The 19953-nt window shown below is 36.3% G+C and overlaps 1 protein-coding gene across 1 annotated transcript; it reads right to left on the bottom strand.

Annotated features, from left to right (window-relative positions):
* Window positions 1-2507: 2507 nt before the first annotated feature.
* LOC144966628 (uncharacterized) lies at window positions 2508-15895 on the bottom strand. Its single transcript, XM_078903376.1, has 8 exons — window positions 15752-15895; window positions 15018-15184; window positions 13968-14118; window positions 12945-13060; window positions 7786-7945; window positions 6522-6556; window positions 4135-4296; window positions 2508-2654 (listed from the first exon to the last, which is right to left on the bottom strand). The coding sequence occupies exons 2-7, from the start codon at window positions 15171-15173 to the stop codon at window positions 4147-4149; spliced, it is 768 nt and encodes a 255-aa protein (XP_078759502.1). The 5' UTR covers window positions 15174-15184; window positions 15752-15895; the 3' UTR covers window positions 2508-2654; window positions 4135-4146.
* Between the last annotated feature and the right edge of the window lie 4058 nt (window positions 15896-19953).

Raw genomic sequence — 19953 nt, 5'->3', positions numbered from 1 at the left:
TCCCACTTCCCACTTCCCACTTCCCAGTTCCCACTTCCCACTTCCCACTTCCCACTTCCCACTTCCCACTTCCCACTTCCCACTTCCCACTTCCCAGTTCCCAGTTCCCAGTTCCCAGTTCCCAGTTCCCAGTTCCCAGTTCCCAGTTCCCAGTTCCCAGTTCCCAGTTCCCAGTTCCCACTTCCCAGTTCCCACTTCCCAGTTCCCACTTCCCACTTCCCACTTCCCACTTCCCAGTTCCCACTTCCCACTTCCCACTTCCCACTTCCCAGTTCCCACTTCCCACTTCCCACTTCCCAGTTCCCAGTTCCCAGTTCCCAGTTCCCAGTTCCCAGTTCCCAGTTCCCAGTTCCCAGTTCCCATCAGCTTAGTATCATCAAAATGTTGGTATTACTAAAAAAAATGGTGTTCACTGTCTGCGGGGGGGTGGTGGGGGGGGGGGGCATGTACAATGTTTGTAAAAAGTGCAACCTGGTTCAACAGCTTGCCGTGCAGGTGTTTTAACCCCTTAACAGCGAACCTGATTTTTGTTTTTGTTTTCAGATAATAGTCTCCTTTTATCTTTATTATGATAATGGAGAATAAAGCGTTTCCACCAAGATATCAGTCAGAGTATCGCGACTCGGACTTCTATTATCTATAATCGTTTTGCCGTTACTTGTCTTTTGATGAAAACGGAAAGATCTGGTATTGGGTCAATTAAGATCGAATCTCGCCTTTAAAGGGTTACATTGCTACTAGGTTTGTGCCCCCCTCCCCCTCCCCCCTTTTCTTCATTTTTTTCAACTCAGTATTGCTGATTGGTATTTACTTTTTTATGATTTGCAAGTGAGGTAGGGGTGGCACAGGATGCTGGACTGTGCAATAGAGAGAGAGAGAGAGAGAGAGAGAGAGAGAGAGAGAGAGAGAGAGAGAGAGAGAGAGAGAGAAAATAAGTAGGAGTGAAATATCTGTTCAATCTTAGTTATCGTTTAACATTATAACAAGTGTAACTAAATGACAAATTGCCATATTTATGGACAATAAAGATCTATTATTATTATTATTATTATTATTATTATTATTATAAACCTTTTGCCAGTGACACTTTTTTGTTTTCAAACAATAGTTTCCATTTATTTTATTTTTAATGCAAAATAAACCGTTTCCATCATAAGAGCAGTAAGAATATCTCGACTTGGGCTTCAATTAAACCATGATTAAATTGTCGTTATTTGTCTTTTGATAAAAGCGGCAAAATATTCTTTCAGTTCCAAGAAAGAACGAAATTCTGCCTTTGTAAGGTGAAGTTGTTGTTTTTTTGTTTTGTTTTTTTTTTGGGGGGGGGATTTTTAAACGTTTGCTATACTTACCCGCATGTCTTGCATTCGAAAAACAATACATCTCGGTTACAAAACAATACATCTCGGTTACAAAACAATACATCTAGGTTATAAAACAATACATCTTGGTTACAAAACAATACATCTCGGTTACAAAACAATACATCTAGGTTATAAAACAATACATCTCGGTTACAAAACAATACATCTCGGTTATAAAACAATACATCTTGGTTACAAAACAATACATCTAGGTTACAAAACAATACATCTCGGTTACAAAACAATACATCTTGGTTACAAAACAATACATCTTGGTTACAAAACAATACATCTCGGTTACAAAACAATACATCTAGGTTATAAAACAATACATCTTGGTTACAAAACAATACATCTCGGTTACAAAACAATACATCTCGGTTACAAAACAATACATCTAGGTTATAAAACAATACATCTTGGTTACAAAACAATACATCTCGGTTACAAAACAATACATCTCGGTTATAAAACAATACATCTTGGTTACAAAACAATACATCTAGGTTATAAAACAATACATCTCGGTTACAAAACAATACATCTCGGTTACAAAACAATACATCTCGGTTACAAAACAATACATCTAGGTTATAAAACAATACATCTAGGTTATAAAACAATACATCTTGGTTACAAAACAATACATCTAGGTCACACAATAAGACATCTCGGTTTCCTTTGTGCCAAGATAGCAAACCAGACCGAGCGGCTCGAAGTTCGAAAGACATTTCTATAAAAGACTCGGTATTTACAACATTGTAAAACAATTCCCGATATAGCCCTAGTTTCTTTAATCTTTCCTTTTGACCTGAAATTGCTGATTTCGCGGCCCCTCCGCAAGCTGTATGATCTTGGGCAAGACACCAGATAACGCATTGTTATTGTGTCGACTAAGATTGAAACTTATCACTCGCATAAAAATTTTACTCGCAAGAATGAAAAAGTTAACAATAATAAAAAAGGAAAGGTTTTTTTTTCAATTGGATTTCAACCAAGGTACCTACTTGGGGTGTTAAAACTCGATCATTCGTTCGTATAATGTTCAAAGTGAATTACACACGTTTCACTAAAGAGACAAGAATCGATCTAGCTGAAAAAATTAAGAATTATGTAAAACAACTAACGCATTAAATTCATATATCAACGTAAAATTTCTGAATTTTATTTTCCTTCTGAACAATTATAGACCAGAGAATTTAGAATCTATTAAATATTTTAGCTGCTTTCTGTCTTTATTTCCAAAATAGCTATACCGTAATTGTCTCACCAATCTGTTGTATTTACTATCTGAAAAAAAAAAGAAAATCATGATAGAGAGTGAAAGATAAGAGAGGATATGTGAAATATAAATATGAACAATCTGGTAATATGGTCGAGTGTTCGAATGCTAAATTGTGTCTCATTTCAAAATTATGATATTTGAGTAAAAGTACTGTGTATTTATTAATGAGAATCGGAGAGAATCGTACTGGGAGAATAGAGACCATTTCTTAATCTAAAAAAAAAGTTTTTACTATAAATTAGCCTTCTCCACTCATTATTTTTGCCTTGTTATTCCGACATAGTACAAGGCTAAGACGGGGGTCCAGTTAGCTCAGATGTTAGAGCACTTGCTTCACAAGCAATGGGACCAAGATCAATCCCGGGTGCAGTCGAGATCTTTTTTCTTCTAAACTCTCCCTTGTCAACCCAGCAGTGAATGGTAGCTGAGGCTATTAGGTCTGGAGGAAAGTACTTTGCAATAGACCAGCATTCTATCCTAAGGGTAGTTTGCAATTTCTATTGTCCATTTCATGCTAAAGACATCAGGATAAACTCCGGCTCCATGGGCCTTATGGCTCCAAAGTCTACTTTTCGATCTTTTTTTTCTCGACTAGATTGAGAGGAAAGGTTACAAATTTACAAGTGAAACAATGACAGAAAAGTGATAACTTGAAATGCTTGACTATTGTAATCACATTAATATGCCACTTCAATGATCCAATCGGAGATATTCTCGTACTCATGTCAAATGATGCTGATTGTGGTCAGACTGCTATTAAAGTGCGGCTTTGTGTCTTGTGCTATGAGGTTTGCCTTCGAACCTAAATGTCTATTGTGCAAGCCCCCTCTGGTGCGGCGCAAATGTGAGTCTTGGAATAAGGCCCCTTAATCACATTTTTCCCCCAGGACATTCATGTATAAAATGAGTACCTGACCGATAACACCGATGTCTCGGTCGACAAGGCTTGCAAAGTTTGCTCACAGGGGTTATATCCTATATGTTACTCTATTGTATCAAATAGTAAGGGGCGGGGTGCACGTTGGCCAAATAAACCTCTCGGGATGTGTATGTGTGTGTGTGGGGGGGGGGTGCGTAACAATTCAGAAATAAAAAATAGACGAGGGAGAGGGTGTATTTCATACAGTAGAGTAAGTGTTGAAGTTGGCAGGAAACCCTCTATACAGTGCGTTGAGTACAAGTATTGGACATAAAATCTCGAGTTCCGTTTCCGACGCCAACTTTGTGTAGTTCGAATAAGGCACAGTCCTGTCTGATGTGAATATATAACTGATTTTGAGCACCAAAAGATTATGTAAGGGTGCTGCTGCTACAGATTTAGCGCTTGGCAGGTTACTTAAATTTTGAACAAAAAAAAAGAAAATTAGTATGGGACATTTATGGAAACATCGAAAGTATGTTGGGCCTATTCAGCTTGATGAAATCGTATGACTATTCAATATAAATTATGCACATTCATACGACAGAAAAGGGTGGATATCCTACCAAAAATACGTTTCACCAGATGGTAGTACATGCGTATTTCACACCACCAACATTGAGACACAAAAGCCCATCAGTACATCCATACATTCTTCTGTCTGTCATCTCTCCGTTCCGGCAGGTGTACTCCTCCAAACATCCAACTGGCATGTATGTTTCACCTTCCTAAAAAATATCAACAGAAGGATAAAGAATGACAGGTTAACATTTATTCTGGGGTTAGGAATCCCGATAGAGTGATCTGTGGTTGAGTACTTGCCTCATAAGCAAAGGGACCGGTATCGAGTCTGCGTGCATTCGAGTCATTTTTATATTTTTTAAAAACTTTTTAAAAAACTATAGCGTTATATAGCGCAATATCCACTAAACGTCCTCAACGCGCTTTGCAGTGAATCCCTTTCCAACAGCAACATTTAACATGTTGGACGAGAAAGCTTTATACGAAATTCCACATTCGTCGGTATAGATAGTATTCTTGAACTCTTACGTTTGGAATGTCGAACAACTTTCCAATGCCCCAATCGATTTTGTGTTTTTCTGAATTTTTTTCTAATTTTTTCTTTACCAGTTAGCTGTCGTACTCTGGATGACACGCATTAAAACATTTGGCCAGAAAAGTCGTCCTATGAATATCGATTGATTTTAAGACGAGTTTTCTGACCAAGGTTTTGAATTCTTGTTTTACTAGAGTACGGCATTAAAGAAAACCAATCCAAACTTAAAAGCATAGACGTCTACATGTTGGAAGTCACACGACTGGAAAACTGTAGAGTATTTAGAAATTTTATGTAGTACTGTCTAGTAATAAATCGTTATTGTCCATAAAATGGAAATTCCTTAGTGGTTTGCATTGCTCGAACAAATGTGATAAACATTAATAGAAATGTGTGGATCTTATAATAATATTATGATCTCATAACAAATTTACGGCAGTTAACAGGTTATTTTTGTTCTCGAATTTAACAATTTCACCTTAAAAATTATCGTTGTCGTCAAGGTATCATTACGAGACGATTTATTGTTTTTGGAAGGAAAACCGGATGCGTGCAAGTGATGATTATTCCCCCAACTCCCACGTTTTTTGCTTTTTTACAAAGGATGATAAGGATGCCACATAGTGATTTTCTATTATGATATTATAATATCATTCCACGCTTGCAAGGCATTCTGGATATAAATCTATTCGTAATACATCGTCCAAATCAAATCAAGGTGGACATACTAGCAGGCCTGATATTTGAAAGCAAGTATGGGCTCGTATTAACATTATTGTAATGGAAAAATATGCTGCGTTGTTTGGAGAGTTATTCCATTACAGCAATGAGGACATAACGGTTTGGGCTATCAGACCTTCAAATAAATACACTTCGGTCCAAACCTATGCAAACAATTGTAATATGACGCATCCTTTGCTCTTTGCCCCTATTTTTTAAAAAGCGAGTCAGGGGAAACGTGATTACTGAATGACATAGAAACTACTAATGACCTAAATCTTAGCATGCACTTAAACTTCCGACAAAATCATTCACGCTTATATTAAAAGGATCGTTTCATTCGATAAACTACTTCCTGCTACTTGAATACTACCAATAAATAATCAACAAGTTTACAAAGAATCATTTATTAACAGATGAAAAACAGCTGGCATATTATTGTGAAATCATACTTCAGACATTCCGATATAATATGACAATTTAAAAAGAAATTAATTCAATTATCTCATGTTAATCGTGTGAGTTAAAAAAAAGTATCTAAGTAAGCTAATATACACCATATAAAAGTTATATTTTATTGAAATGTTATTTCAAAATGATTTGTCTCAGAATAATAAAATAAATCATGTGCTATTTTTTTCTAACTTAAGTTTGATTTAATTGAAATCCCTTAGAATAAAATATATTTTATTACGAAGCATGAAACTTTAACTTATTGAAATTATAAACTTGATTTTATAACGTTCTTTCCGTAACTTAAAAATGGTAAATACTTTCATATCCAGCTATATCCTGCAGACCCAATATTAAATATAAATGTGTGTTTGTGTGACTCTCCATAAATGGCCTTGTGTAAACAACTGGGTAATCCGATGGCTTTCTGGTGGAGCTTTCGACTCACAAGCAAAAGGACAGACATTGGTTTAAAACTTTTTAGAGGGCTCCCCCCCCCCTGACCCATGTCTACCCAGCAGTGAAAGGATAGATGGGTGTTTAGGTTTGGCGGAAAGTGCAATGCGATGGATTCGAGTCTCATCACAGGCAAGGAGCGAAGATATAATATTGCAATCCTGTACAGATACCGAAACCGGAATAAAATCCGCCATGATGTGCATTCGTGGCTAGGTTTATATCTATTTAAAAAACATGGATTTATATATAGAGAAAAAGGGTCACCTGAAACTGTTGCCCATCCACAACACAACCAGTTGCTGTGGACGTAAAATAAATACAAATATAAATTCACATTTATGCAGAGCATAGCCACGGATCGTCATGACCAATGCGCTTCACATTTCCATTTCATACAGTGCAAGTCTGATAGGAGTAGTTGTCACAAGTATAATCATAAGGGAGCGTTCACATATTACGTCATCAAAAATTTGCCCTTTTTAGACCCCCCCCCCCCTCCCCCAAGTCATCACTTGTCATCATTGACCTGACCCCCCCCCCTCCCCCAACAGATGATGACGTCATCTAATTTAATAAAAACTAAAAGATAACTTTAATTTCACAATCAATATTATTATTCATTTTCAAACCATAAACTATTATTATCAAACGTTGATAATAACACATTCAGACATGTGTATTAATTTCAGAAACTGTTGATAATTTATGTTTTACGATACATTGGGCTAATTTTACCTATTTGCTAATTTTTATGGAATCCATTTTTGAAGCTCTGCATTAATAAATAGGCACTAATTTGCCAAGTTTTGATGACTCACTGGTCTGACCCCCCCCCTCCCCCATGTCATACACTGAACATTTGTAGAACCCTCCCTCATCCCCCCCCCTCCTAGTGATAGACGAATATGTGAACGCTCCCTAATATTCATCATCTGTGTTAATAACGGAAAGAGCAAGTAGGTTTATGTGTGCGACTGTGTGTGTGTCGACAACAAGGAAAAGCAGACTACTATCTGCTATACAATTAGCCTGTTCGTTAGCATTTGTATCCTTCTGATGCAAAACGTCAAGATTTCTGCGATCTAGATCCATTTTACAATGTCTATATAAAATTAATAAATTTTATTCGTTCTCTAAGATTTTGCTACGTCCCAGGTTTGAATGTGTTTGCCAGGATGAGGCTAATTTAAATAAATATTTGTTAAAATACGAGGTTTTCCAGAGTGCGGCAGTAAACTAGTTAATACATGGACTGTCTTAAAGACAAGTGCGCTGTCCGATGTGATTTTTAAAACTTAAGGTGTTCACGAAAAATCTAAGCCAAGTTTCATTCTGCACACGTCAACATTTCATTTTAATCTTTAAAAAGTAATACTCTTTTGACAAAATAAAATGTCAAATATATTATTGGCTTTGTCAAATTACAGTATTTATAATGCAAGAATGTTCACCTGTCCTTAAAAACGACTATTTTATGTCACCGTGACTTACCTCTATATATAATGATAAAATAACAGATTAAACTTACCGGATCTCTTAGAAACAAAGGTGGATGTTTCATTGGGCATGAGGCAAATAGATCCAGACTCCAATGTTTGGTGACATACCAGTCCATCGTCACATATTTCGGTGTTGATCCCGTCCATAATCAAGGCATCACGTGGAATGCAGTGGGTTTCACCACGGACCTGAACAATTTCATCAATAAGTTAGTAATCTAGGTTGAATCATGAAAACTAAACAAACTACTGACGTTTCGCATCAATACAATATTAGAAATGGACTATAAACGGTTCAAAAAAGTGATGGCAAACTATTGACTTTGTCCACATTTTTTTTTCGACACTTTTAACAGCCATAACTACTAAAATTATAATCCTAGTGCTAGATAGTTGGTTTCTGCTTTATGTTTCATTATTTAACCCTTAGAACCGATGAAAACAATCGTTGGCCTCAATTTTTTGAATTGACTTTGTATTGCGGTAGTGTTTATGGTGATTGTTACGAAAGCGACCTTCATACAATAACACACACACATCATTATATATACATATATATATATATATATATATATATATATATATATATATATATATATATACATATATATATATAATATATATGTGACTTGAAGACTTATTGTCGATCGCCTCCTAATCTTCGAACTGGGACGCTTTGGCAGCTTCTCTGGTTTCTTGGGTGAGTTCTTTCCACTGATGACGGTCTGCTGAGATGGATCTCAGTTATTCTAAATCCTTGTCGCATCTCAGTTCTTGTGTGTCATCGAGGCGCTTGAGGTATTTATTTATCGTAGTGAATACGCTTGTTGTGGGTCTGCCTTTGTGTTTCTTATGCCCTCTTGCTGGAATATTCATGTCTGCCCGTAAAAGGCTCCATACACGCAAGGTTTTGATCGTGGGTCGATCGCCGATCAGGCAAACCGGAGTGAAAACGCAATGTGTGTGGCCAAATACCTGGCCGATGAGCAGAGGGACGGTCGGTCGCTCGCAAAGCCCTCCTTGCTTAATATTTTTCGAGGCGATCGGCGATCGGGGGCGTGGCAGTATAAAAAATTGGACAATTTTTTTCGGATTTTCGCTGTTTTGACGTCGGATTCATGATCAAATTTACAATAGGTTTGATACCAAGAACTTTGTTTTTAATTCAAAAATTGATGAAATTAGAAATAAATTTTGATTAATCTTGAGGCTATGTGACCGACAGAACAGTGCCCCTCCCTGTTCTGTGATGGGGTCTAGTGTTATGACTCTCGCGTTCGGATCGGAAGGTCCAGGTTTCGAGACCCGCTCTGAGTGGCGCAGGGTTGAGTCCTTGAAAAAAGGCTCTTTACTTACATTCTCTAACCGTACTCAGGTGTAAAATGAGTACATGGCCGTTCGTTGTCCTTGTCGGAAAAAAAATTGTAATATCGCCTGACAGGCGTCATGTCTCGTCCTTCATGTTTAGTATTGCTGTTTGCTTGGGACCCCTTGTAAAGCGCTTTGAGCACGTCTAGTGGATATTCCGCCAAATAAATGCTGTATTTTTTTAAAAATAATACTTTTATAAATTTTCAGGAAGAGGTAGACGAACAAAATGTTTCGTTCTTGATCACCGTAATATTTATAATGGATTCCATACAAAATAAAACAGTTTTCCGACTTTCGTAATTTCCATTGAAAATACATATTATGACAGTTATTATCATTATTAACCTTTTTAATTAATTTTTTTTTTGGTTGTACTTATTCTTTTCTCCTCGTTGACGCGACATCACGGTCGACCTTGACACAGACATAATTTGGGATTGGCAGATGCCAAAAAGCCTCGACTACGGGAAAACAGGGGTAGGCATTGTAACCTTGAATTATAATCTACAAACAACGCCCCCCCCCCCCCAATTATATAAAAAAAGAGCTGTGTGCGTGTGTGGTGGGTGGGGGGGGGGGTGCGAATGCACCGAGGAGTACCCGTTTAACCTGCCACGGGAGCACTGTCGATTTGTTTTATAACTAATAATAATAATAATAATAATAATAATAATAATAATAATAATAATAATAATAATAATAATAATAATAATAATAATAATAATAATAATAATAATAATATAATAATAATAATAATAATAATAATAATAATAATAATAATAATAATAATAATAATAATAATAATAATAAATAATAATAATAATAATAATAATGACGATAAATGACAAATCTTTTTTGTCCACAAAATGGAAAAATTTCCGTGGTCTACATTGCTTTTAAACTTAAATCGGATTGCAAATGTATTGACGTTGTGCGTATTGGGAAAATACTCACGACATCTCCATCGGGGTATAACATATTAACACACAAAACTGCAAACTCGAACGTTCATAGTCTGATTGATATAACTTAGTGATGTTAATTATAAAAATAGCTGTGTAAAAGCAATAACAACGGGTTGACTAACGTCAAATTCATTCCTTCTATTGATGCTCTGTGTTAAATTAAAATACTCACAAAGTCCGACAGCAAGAAATATCACTCCAGCCCAAAAATCTCTATGGAACCTGGAACGTTATGGTCTAATATATTTTAATAAGAACTAATCATTAAAATGGGTGTCTAAAAACAATAACAATGAGATGAGTGACGTCAATTTGGTTCCTTCTATAAATATCCAAGAACTTTACTCACTCCATCCGCTCTCTCCTCCTTCAATACTTATGTATCTATTCTCTCATCACTTTTTTGTGCGGCTATGCATGTGGTCTTATGATATGACACTCGCCTTTGGATCGGACAGTACTGGGTTCGAGTCCCGCTCTGAATGGCGCATAATTGAGTCCTTGGAAAAGGCTCTTTACTCGCATTCTCTCACCTTAATCACTGTTAAAATGAGTACCTCGCTGTTTACAGCGCTGTCTCTGTCGGGAAACAATTGTAATATCTCTTAACAGTTATGTATCGTCTAACATGTTCTGCTGTTGGCCAAGGACCCTTATAAAGTGATTTGAGCACCTTTATTGAATATAGCGGTATATATAGCGCAAGTAAATCTCTCTCTCTCTCTCTCTCTCTCTCTCTCTCTCTCTCTCTCTCTCTCTCTCTCTCTCCCTCCCTCTCTCTCCCTCTCTCTCGACATGTTAGATTATTATAGCTATTGCTACATATTATGCGAATATCTTGGACGGTTATTGATGCTATGAGTTTAGGTAAAATGCTCACAACATCCACTAGTCGGAAATAACGTACCGTCACACAAAACTATGAGTAACCTTGAACGTTAAAAGTCTGATTGATATAATTTAGTGAGAACTAATTACCAAAATGGCTGCCTCAATACAATAACAAAGAGTGAAATGATATCAATTTTGTTCCTTCAACAGTTTAATTGATATAATTTAGTGAGAAGTAATCACTATTGTGCGCAAGACGAAAGATAGAATAACAGACAGTAACTGGGATCGGTTCTGTCGGCCACATATCCTCACTATTGATTAAAATTTATTTCTAATTTCACCAATTTTTGGAGTAAACACACAGTTCTTAGTATCAAACCTATTGTAAATTTGACGCTGATCACGAATCCGATGTGAAAACAGCAAAAATCAGAGAGAGAAAAATTGTCCACTTTTTTTAACTGCCACGCCCCCCATCGCCGATCGCCTCAAAAAATATCTCACCGTGCGTGGGCAAAAATCATCTGCGATTAATGCAGGGATCGGGTCACAGCGACCCAGCAGTGCCTGTTCGGCGATCGTACCGCGATGAGATCTATGCGTGTATGGGCCCTCTAAAATTTGTCCAAAAAGCCTCCATCTTGTTTCCAAAATTTGAATCGATAGCGGTGTTTGTTCGCATTTTATGTACAGCGATTTGTTACTTATTTTCGTTGGGTAGTGGATATTTAGAATTCTCCTGAGCTGTTTCCGCTGGACTGCATCTAGTTCATCTTCTTGTTTTTTTTTTGTTAGTGCTAATGTTCCACAATTGTAAATAAGTACTGATTTAACAAGGCTCTTGTATAGCACTATTTCGTTTTCCTTTTTAGTTTGTTGTTGTTGTTTATCAGCCATACGTGTATCAACTTATTTAGGCGACTGCCGGCAGATGCTTTGGCCTTTCTCCGTCTTCTTTGTCTCCTGTTAACGATCCCACCTTTTTTTCCCCTTTCCAATCTTGTTCGTCTTTGTCAATTTTCGTAATGTCGGTTTTTATCTCTAATGCTTCTTGTACGACTTTTACGTTGGGATCTTTTCTAGTGACGAAATCAATATCGTCTGCGTATGCTATTTCTGATAGAAGGTGGGATTCAACTACCGTTTGAGGGGCAGCCAAAAATGTGCTTACTTCCTTTAGAGCATGCTCCAGGTCTAAAACGAACAAAACCTGACTGCGACTATCTCCTTTGTATGTTCCAATATTACTTAAGAACGGTATTTGGGTTGTTGCTCTTTGGTGAATATATATGTTGAGAGCCGGTTTTTAGTGTTGTTGTTGTTGTTGTTGTTGTTGTTGTTGTTGTTGTTGTTGTTGTTGTTGTTGTATTTCTTTCTTTTTTTTGATTGTGATATTGATTTCGGAATAGTTGATTACCGATGATAAGTGAAGGTACAGTCGTAAATGTGTTGAAGTTGTATGAGAGTGATATTGTTGACTTTTTAATTTACTTTCTTTTTTTTTTTTTTTTAAAGACTATAGGGAATTTGTTATTTTTGTTTTCAATTTTCATTTTCAATTCAATTTGATCATCGTAATGTTGAAGGTATGATTTGTCCCTATGGCCGATTATTATTATTTTGTTGGCAGGGGGACTTCAGCAGTATATAATTCATCTGTACTAATCTTTGAAGTGGTAGGCGGGTCATTGATTCGCCATTTCTGTTTTTCCCGTCTGCTTGAATGACAATTTGACCCAAAAATTTTTAAAAGCTGGAATTGTATTCACACGAACTAAATTATTACTACGATTATTTGAGATGATCAATAAACTGTCATATTAAACTTTATTTTAGCCAATTAATTAAGCAAAAATATTCTCTAATTGTTGAATTATTTTTTTATATTCAACGGGTTCATGGCCTTATTCAATGCTTGCGGGTTTTAAGAAAGAATAGGATTTTCCAAGGATAAGAGAAATACCTATATTAATCATTGTATTAAACTTAAACAATATATATCTATGCGATTGACCTACTTTCTTACAGACATCTGAGCAGCCGCACCATCCCGCATCTTTGATCCGGCCTCCCTTACACTCAAGGGCACTCCTATCGATGCCTTTACAAGGATTATCCGGGCAATGCATTCCCTCTGAAAACAAATATTAGACTCGTTAAAAGAAAGCAAACCTTGTTTCCTGACATCATACCCTAATTTAGAGTCGTATTTTGTACATTGCTTGCCAGTTTGTTGTTTTCAATGTGAATCTATTTAGCATAAAAATAGAAGCTGAGCCTTTTTATATTTTTTTAGGCATTTACTGAAGACTTGGTTCGAGTTGCACTGATTGGGTGCTTCTTTTAATGTATGAATATTTATTCAGAAAAATGAGTGTATCGGGCACCTATGTTGATAATAAAAAGAAATGAATGGGGAGTCGAACCCATAACCCCACTGTCACGGCACCTCCGACTCCAATAAAAGCAGTTCCAAAAGCACCACGAAAATGTTATTATTTTGTATTGGGCCGGATTGTTGAGTTTTATTTCTGACTGGAGTAAACTTGCCCAAGATCACACTGAAGGTGTTGTTGAAAATGTCCCGCTTCTCAGTCACAGATTTGGATGATTCAACTTTGTCAGTCATGTTCGACTGTCGAAGACAAGTTTGAGATAATTCATATTTTTTCCTGAAGTGACCCGACGTCACTCTTGTTTAACCACCATAATTTCTTCACAGAACCACTTTAAGATGAATGTATCATAGAAGGCAGAAGCATTAACAAAAACATAAACTCTGAGAATTAAAATAAAATCTTATCTCTTAAAGATAGTAGGACACGCATTGCACAAACAATAACGCCGTTAACTTACACAATAATAGCAATAAATATTTTAAAGATAGCGTTATCATCGTTTACATTAAAAATAAGGTTTGTTTACCAACACAATAGCTTGCAAGAAAAAGTATTAATATCTCTTAAAAACAAAATGTATTAGCATTAATATAGGCGTGTGGGACCAACACGTAAACTTCCTTTAATTACACAATAACTCACCAATAAACCTCTTAACGATAGAAGCTTCAGCATTGGCAGTGGTTTTGACACAAATATATACTCCGTTGACTGGGCTGCATTCAAGGCCTTCATCACACTGGTATTTGTTGGGCATTAACAATGAAGGTATTTGACATTCTTCTCCTTCAAGCTGTTTAAATATTAAATAAACATCGTTAAAACATTTATAATACTAATCTCATTTAGAGCATAAGAATAAGGAAACCAAATTGCATGTTTTGATGGTACGCTTTAAAGACTTCATCTTGTCCCAACTACTTTGCCTAGCTCTATTTGTTGAATATCGCATCGTTCCTGTATCATGTCGGAGAATGGAGGTCAAGTCTGAATTGTGAAATTTTGTAAAGATCTGAAAAGTGTGTCTGAAACAGTGACAGACATAGCAGAGCGAAAAATACAAGAAAATAATTCTTCCCAAAATATCAGTCTGCCTCAACTCGGGATCGAACCTAAGACCTGCTGATTACTCGTTTGTGAAGAGAATAGACATTAAATTGTTCCAACTATCGGGTAACCTCTGAATGGTGTTAGCACGTGTGACCTGTAATCGGAAGGTCTACGGTTCGATCCCAAGACGTGGCAGACTGATTTTTTAGGAATGTCTTTTCTTCTTGTATTTTCTCTCTGCTTTGTCTGGGATTGATTCATACGCACTGTTTCAGATATTTATCTTACACTCCACCAGTATCTGCTCCCTCGTCCGTCATTGTAAGATTTGACCATTGTTGAAATAATTTCATAAATGAAAGGAAACCATGTAGTGTCTTAGACAGCAAAGAAAAGTAAACTTAGTTGTTCTGATTATTTTGAGGAGTCGTTATAAATTGAAAAAAACACACACATACACACTTCGAACACAATAAAAAGATAGGAGAAAGTATTTGTATTATATATAAAGGTGCTTAGGAGCAATTTATGTTTTTGAATCCAATAGTCTAATTTGTGATACAACAATAATGTGGACAGATATTTGGAACAATTTAACTCATGATTGTATCAAAATTATCTGAAAAAGAAACAAATACTTACTTTGGCACAGGAGTCAGTACAGCCACACCAACCTGTGTTTTTGATCGTGGACCCAAGACAGTTCAAAACCGGCTGCTTTACATTGTCACAAGCGTTAGGACACACAAAGGCAAGAGAGGCAACCACAAGGGTTGATAGTATTACGATCACTTTCATGATTGGTCAGTCTGGTAGCCAATAAAGATATTTCAAAGTTTAATTAAATGATGATAATATTACATACTTTAGTCTAATTTGTCACTAAAGGTCAGTTTCAATTAAAATAAGTTTTAGATAGATAATTTATGGCTATATATATAAATTATAAAAACGAAAACCATGAAATAATAATGCTCAACTTTTTGATAAAAGGAGCAATTTATAAAGTAGTTCAAGTATAATTATATAACTTCTAAATATTGTTTCGAGCATTCGCTCTCATCAGGAAGTTTTAATTTCGTCCACATAGTTTCGCCGACCAGCCCAAGTCGTTGCCCGGGGGATGGCCGTATACCAGCACATACGTGGAGCCATAATATGTGAACTAGACATGAGCGGGGGTACCAAATAGGATCCTGGCAACCCCGAAAACGTGGCTGCCTCTCACCGTGAGGTGCTAACCCTAACCAAGTCAAGTCTAATCCCCCCCCCCCCCCCCCCCCCCAAGCACACACGGATATAGGCAGACGTGACTAATCTTTTTAAATTCCTAACAAACGTCAATAAGATAACGTAAATGAAATGCCTTTTCTTACCTTCAGCATCAATGGTGATTGTTAGAATGAATTTAACACGTAATATTCTTTCAAGCCGGTCATGTGACTTTCCTATCGATAGCAATACAGCCCCACATTGATAAAATGCCTTGTCACAGTTTGTTCAACACATTTGTGACTCATCGATTCAAAGCGGTATTATGTCCTGTTGACCCATATGCCAAGAAGGGATTTTTAAGATAAGATGTTCGACGATATGAATTTTCGTTTTTGTCACTGTAATAAGGTGTATTTATTCTCCTGAATAAAGCGTATAAATGTAACCCAAATATTCTATTATTTTTTTCTTAGAATAAAAAATAAATTCAATTTTAGTTCCTAAAATATCCCGACATAATACCGTTGTGGAACGGTAGCTCACATTGACTAATGTGATGAAAAAAGCTCTAATAGTCGCCACTGCAAGGTCATCCACGATAGAACGGCTGATATTCTTCACATAATTATTATCTACAACTTGATGTGCTGACTGAAAGACCTTTGCTTCGAAAGGAGCTCTATTCGACGAACTCACTCTAGCTTGCTTTGCGGCGCTGCACTGCAGGTGACGCCTGAGTTATGCCAGTCTTCCTTTGGAAAAAGCCTTAAAGACATTTTATTTACCTTTTGGTACGAATAGGGAATTTTATTTAATTTACTTTTATACACAGACCATTCGACAAGAAACAAAAATATATAGACAACTATAAGCATTCTTATAAACCACACACTACACGACTGAAACATACTGCCTATGAACATAGTAACACACAACATGAACGTTCCAAAACCAAGCTTTCATAGTATAGATCACAGTTGTTAAAGCACCTAGTCATCATATTAGTACAATTAGCTGGTTCGTATTTGCACTAGAATCTTGAAAATGTATGGACCATTTTAACCAGTTGACTATTGTACTTTGGAAAGACATGAATTTTATAAATTGGCCAGAAAACTCGTCCTTCAAATAGCAATCTACTTATACGACCGTCATCTTGGCAAAAAAAAAAGAATTAAATAAAAATAATGCTCAAACCTGGGACCTCATTCGCGTTTCGAGCATCTCAAACATAGTTCCAAGTCAAATTTGTGAGTAGGGTTTAATCCTTAACCTCCATGTAAATTTGCAAGTTTTGTAACAGCATGCTAAAATAAGGATCTGTACACATCATAATATAGTTTTTTTTCTACCTATAATATTATGTCAATGACCAAGGAACAGTGCAGTTATTATAGTAAATAAATCTCAAAGCGTAAAATGAGCAAAATTTTATAAAAACGTGTCAGCTCTGTAAAAATTGCGCTAAATACCGGACGAAAAGTCATCTAAATAACAATTTTAAACAACCTCGACGACCGTGTAATAAAACAAAGAGGTTTAATGCAAGCAATGAAACGAAGGCAATAACTTCGATTATCGAGGACTCAAGTCATACATTCAAGACAATTTTTATTTGTTAGCTATTTCGTGGAAATGGCGACATATTGCGACTTCCAAAATAAAAAATAGCAATAAATTTTGATAAAATTGACATTAATGACTCTCATTAATTTGTTTGTCGCAAACTGTATGTATATTTGACATCAAGCAATTATTACTCTAATCTAAAAATAGAGACCTTTATCATTGAATAAATCAAACTTTAGGACTCTGTAATAATGGGAGCTGGGAACTTTACCATGTGACGTTAATATCTTTAGCTAGAGCTAATTGTTTGTATATATTTTATCTTAACATTTTTCTTTTTAATTGAGTTTCTTTTTTTTTTTCTTCGGCAATTTACAACTATGTTAAAAGAATTTTGCAAAATTGTATAGTTTTAGAGATCATACAACAAATTACATCAATTGTTAAACTTTCAATAAATCTAGAGGTGAGCACCATGAACCTGACATTAATTGAATTCAGTTCATGGAGATTATGGTAGAATTGACCCATAGATTCCATACCACTTCAGACAACCTCAGAATATTACTATTTATTTGACTTTTGAGCACGTAAACCTTGACTTTAATGTTCTTATCTTGACAAAACTATAATTTCAAAGTTCGAAGGATGCTGTTTGCACGTTATCAGAACCTCTAGATAATGAATTAAACGTGTTTTGATCTCATACCTGAACATACAAATACGTCATACGAAATACGAATAACAATTCACAACTGTAACTGCGTTCTTCATAAAAATGCCAAGCAATAGTAATACTAGTCAATGACAGAACGAGTGACACTAATGACAAACTTTAACGTTGTGCCCATAACTGAGGCACTTTACATACAAGTTTAATCCCCAGCAAACGAACTAACACAGAGTTTTTGGGGTGATTAATTTTGTTTCTATCATTTGATGGTTTGTTAAACTATATAACCTGTACGTTTAAACAAAAGAGATGCTACGTTGGGCAGCGAAATAAGAAAAATAACGGGGTTTGTCCTCAAGTAGGATGGCTTTAGCTTGAGGTTAATCAGGCCACAATGATGATGATGATGATGATGATGATGATGATGATGATGATGATGATGATGATGATGATGGTGATGATGATGATGATGATGATGATGATGATGATGATGATGATGATGATGATGATGATGATGCACATTTAGTTTAGCACTTTCTATGCAATTGCATCTCAAAGCGCTTTTATATAGCGCAATATCCACTAAACGTGCTCAAAGAACTTTACAAAGGGTCCCTGACCAACAGCAACACGTAATATGTAGAACGAGACCTGTTACCTGTTAAATAATATTACAATTTTGTTTGACAGAGACAACGTTGTTGACGCAAGGTACTCATTTTACACCTGGGTATGGTGAGATAATGCGAGTAAAGAGCCTTTTCCAAGGACTCAACTATGCGCCGAGCGAGGCTCGAACCCAGGACCTTCTGATCCGTAAGCGAGTGCATCCCACAAGACCACATAGCCGCACAATATGCACTAAGTATGCTCAAAGCGTTTTACAAGGGGTCCCAAGCCGACAGCACTACTGAACATATATAACGATGAACGGCGCAAATAATATATTTAGACAGATTGCGCATCGGGGCTCTAACGGGGCCGATTAGAGATAGACGACGATTGGGATTGTTTGGAAGCTTTAACCCTTTGCCCACTAGTCATTATGACATCCGAAATGCTATCGCCTTCTACATCTACGCCAGAATAGAAATAGAGGGTGGAGCCTACCATGATATAACATTTTATGGATCCCTAATTTCGTCATATCAGTTCTGTCCACTGACAGGTGGGTGGGTATCGCTTTCCAGAACTTGTGTCCTTATATGAAATTCTGAGTTTTTGACCAATCAACGATTGCTCTTTTGATAGCTCGCTTGTCAAAATGAGTCAGCTCAACCCTTGATTTATGTACAGGCATCACAGGCGGTATATGTTGTGTAACTTCAAAGACCACGTTTGACCGAAAGCAATGAATGGAAGCCCTACTGTGGCGTGGAGAACGAGGTCTTGTATGTATAGTTACGTCATATCTCAACGCTCGTGAATTCTTAGTACGGCTGGACTCACAATCAAAACACGAAATATGTGTTTTAAACTCTTGAATCAATCGAGTTACATCAGTGCGTTCGTCTCATTGAGAAATGAAAAACTATATATAAATCAAGAACATCGACCGGAAAACAAGGAAATTATCATAAAATTATAAAATTTGAGAAAGCTATTTTCAAAATCAAATCTATTACAAAAAAGGTTATTTCTAGACCGATTTTTATGAGACAAAGACAATTTTTCTCCACTTTTCAAGCTGATTCCAACAATGAGGTTTTCAAATTTATCGCGATAAGATTATTTGTCATTATTTTTTTTTTTATACCCAATTGACTGCTCAGGAAATGAATACGTAATCCTTGGCGGCTAGCGAGTAGGTGTTAAATTTTGCTTACCCTTTCCCACGTAGACGCACGCACACACACACACACACACACACACACACACACACACACACACACAGACTTATCGTCGTCTAGCATCCTATCGTTCGGCTCGACGATTAAAAGGGGTTCGTATCGTCGCTAAAATAATTACAAAATACACATATTTAAAATATATTTATGGTAATGTGAATTAAATATTTTAATGCTCTAATATATCAAGAATGATCATTATTATGATTTATTACGGTGTGAATTGAATTTGACTTTTAAAACTGAAGTTTAATCTGACACCCTACTCGCTGTT

This window comes from Berghia stephanieae, chromosome 2 (genome assembly GCF_034508935.2).
Source record: "Berghia stephanieae isolate SIO BIC M18660-M18661 chromosome 2, UCSD_Bste_1.3, whole genome shotgun sequence".
NCBI classification, from domain to species: Eukaryota; Metazoa; Mollusca; class Gastropoda; order Nudibranchia; family Aeolidiidae; genus Berghia; species Berghia stephanieae.
The sequence above is the reverse complement of the archived record's forward strand: the minus strand, read 5'-3'. Positions and strand labels throughout refer to the sequence as shown.

Coding starts and splice junctions, on each gene's coding strand:
- LOC144966628 (XM_078903376.1), bottom strand. CDS start 15,173: ATGAAAGTGATCGTAATACTATCAACCCTTGTGGTTGCCTCTCTTGCC. Junction 13,061..13,967: donor TATCGTTAAGAGGTTTATTG/GTGAGTTATTGT, acceptor ATTTGTTTTCAG/AGGGAATGCATTGCCCGGAT. Junction 7,946..12,944: donor GCTCAGATGTCTGTAAGAAA/GTAGGTCAATCG, acceptor GAAATTGTTCAG/GTCCGTGGTGAAACCCACTG.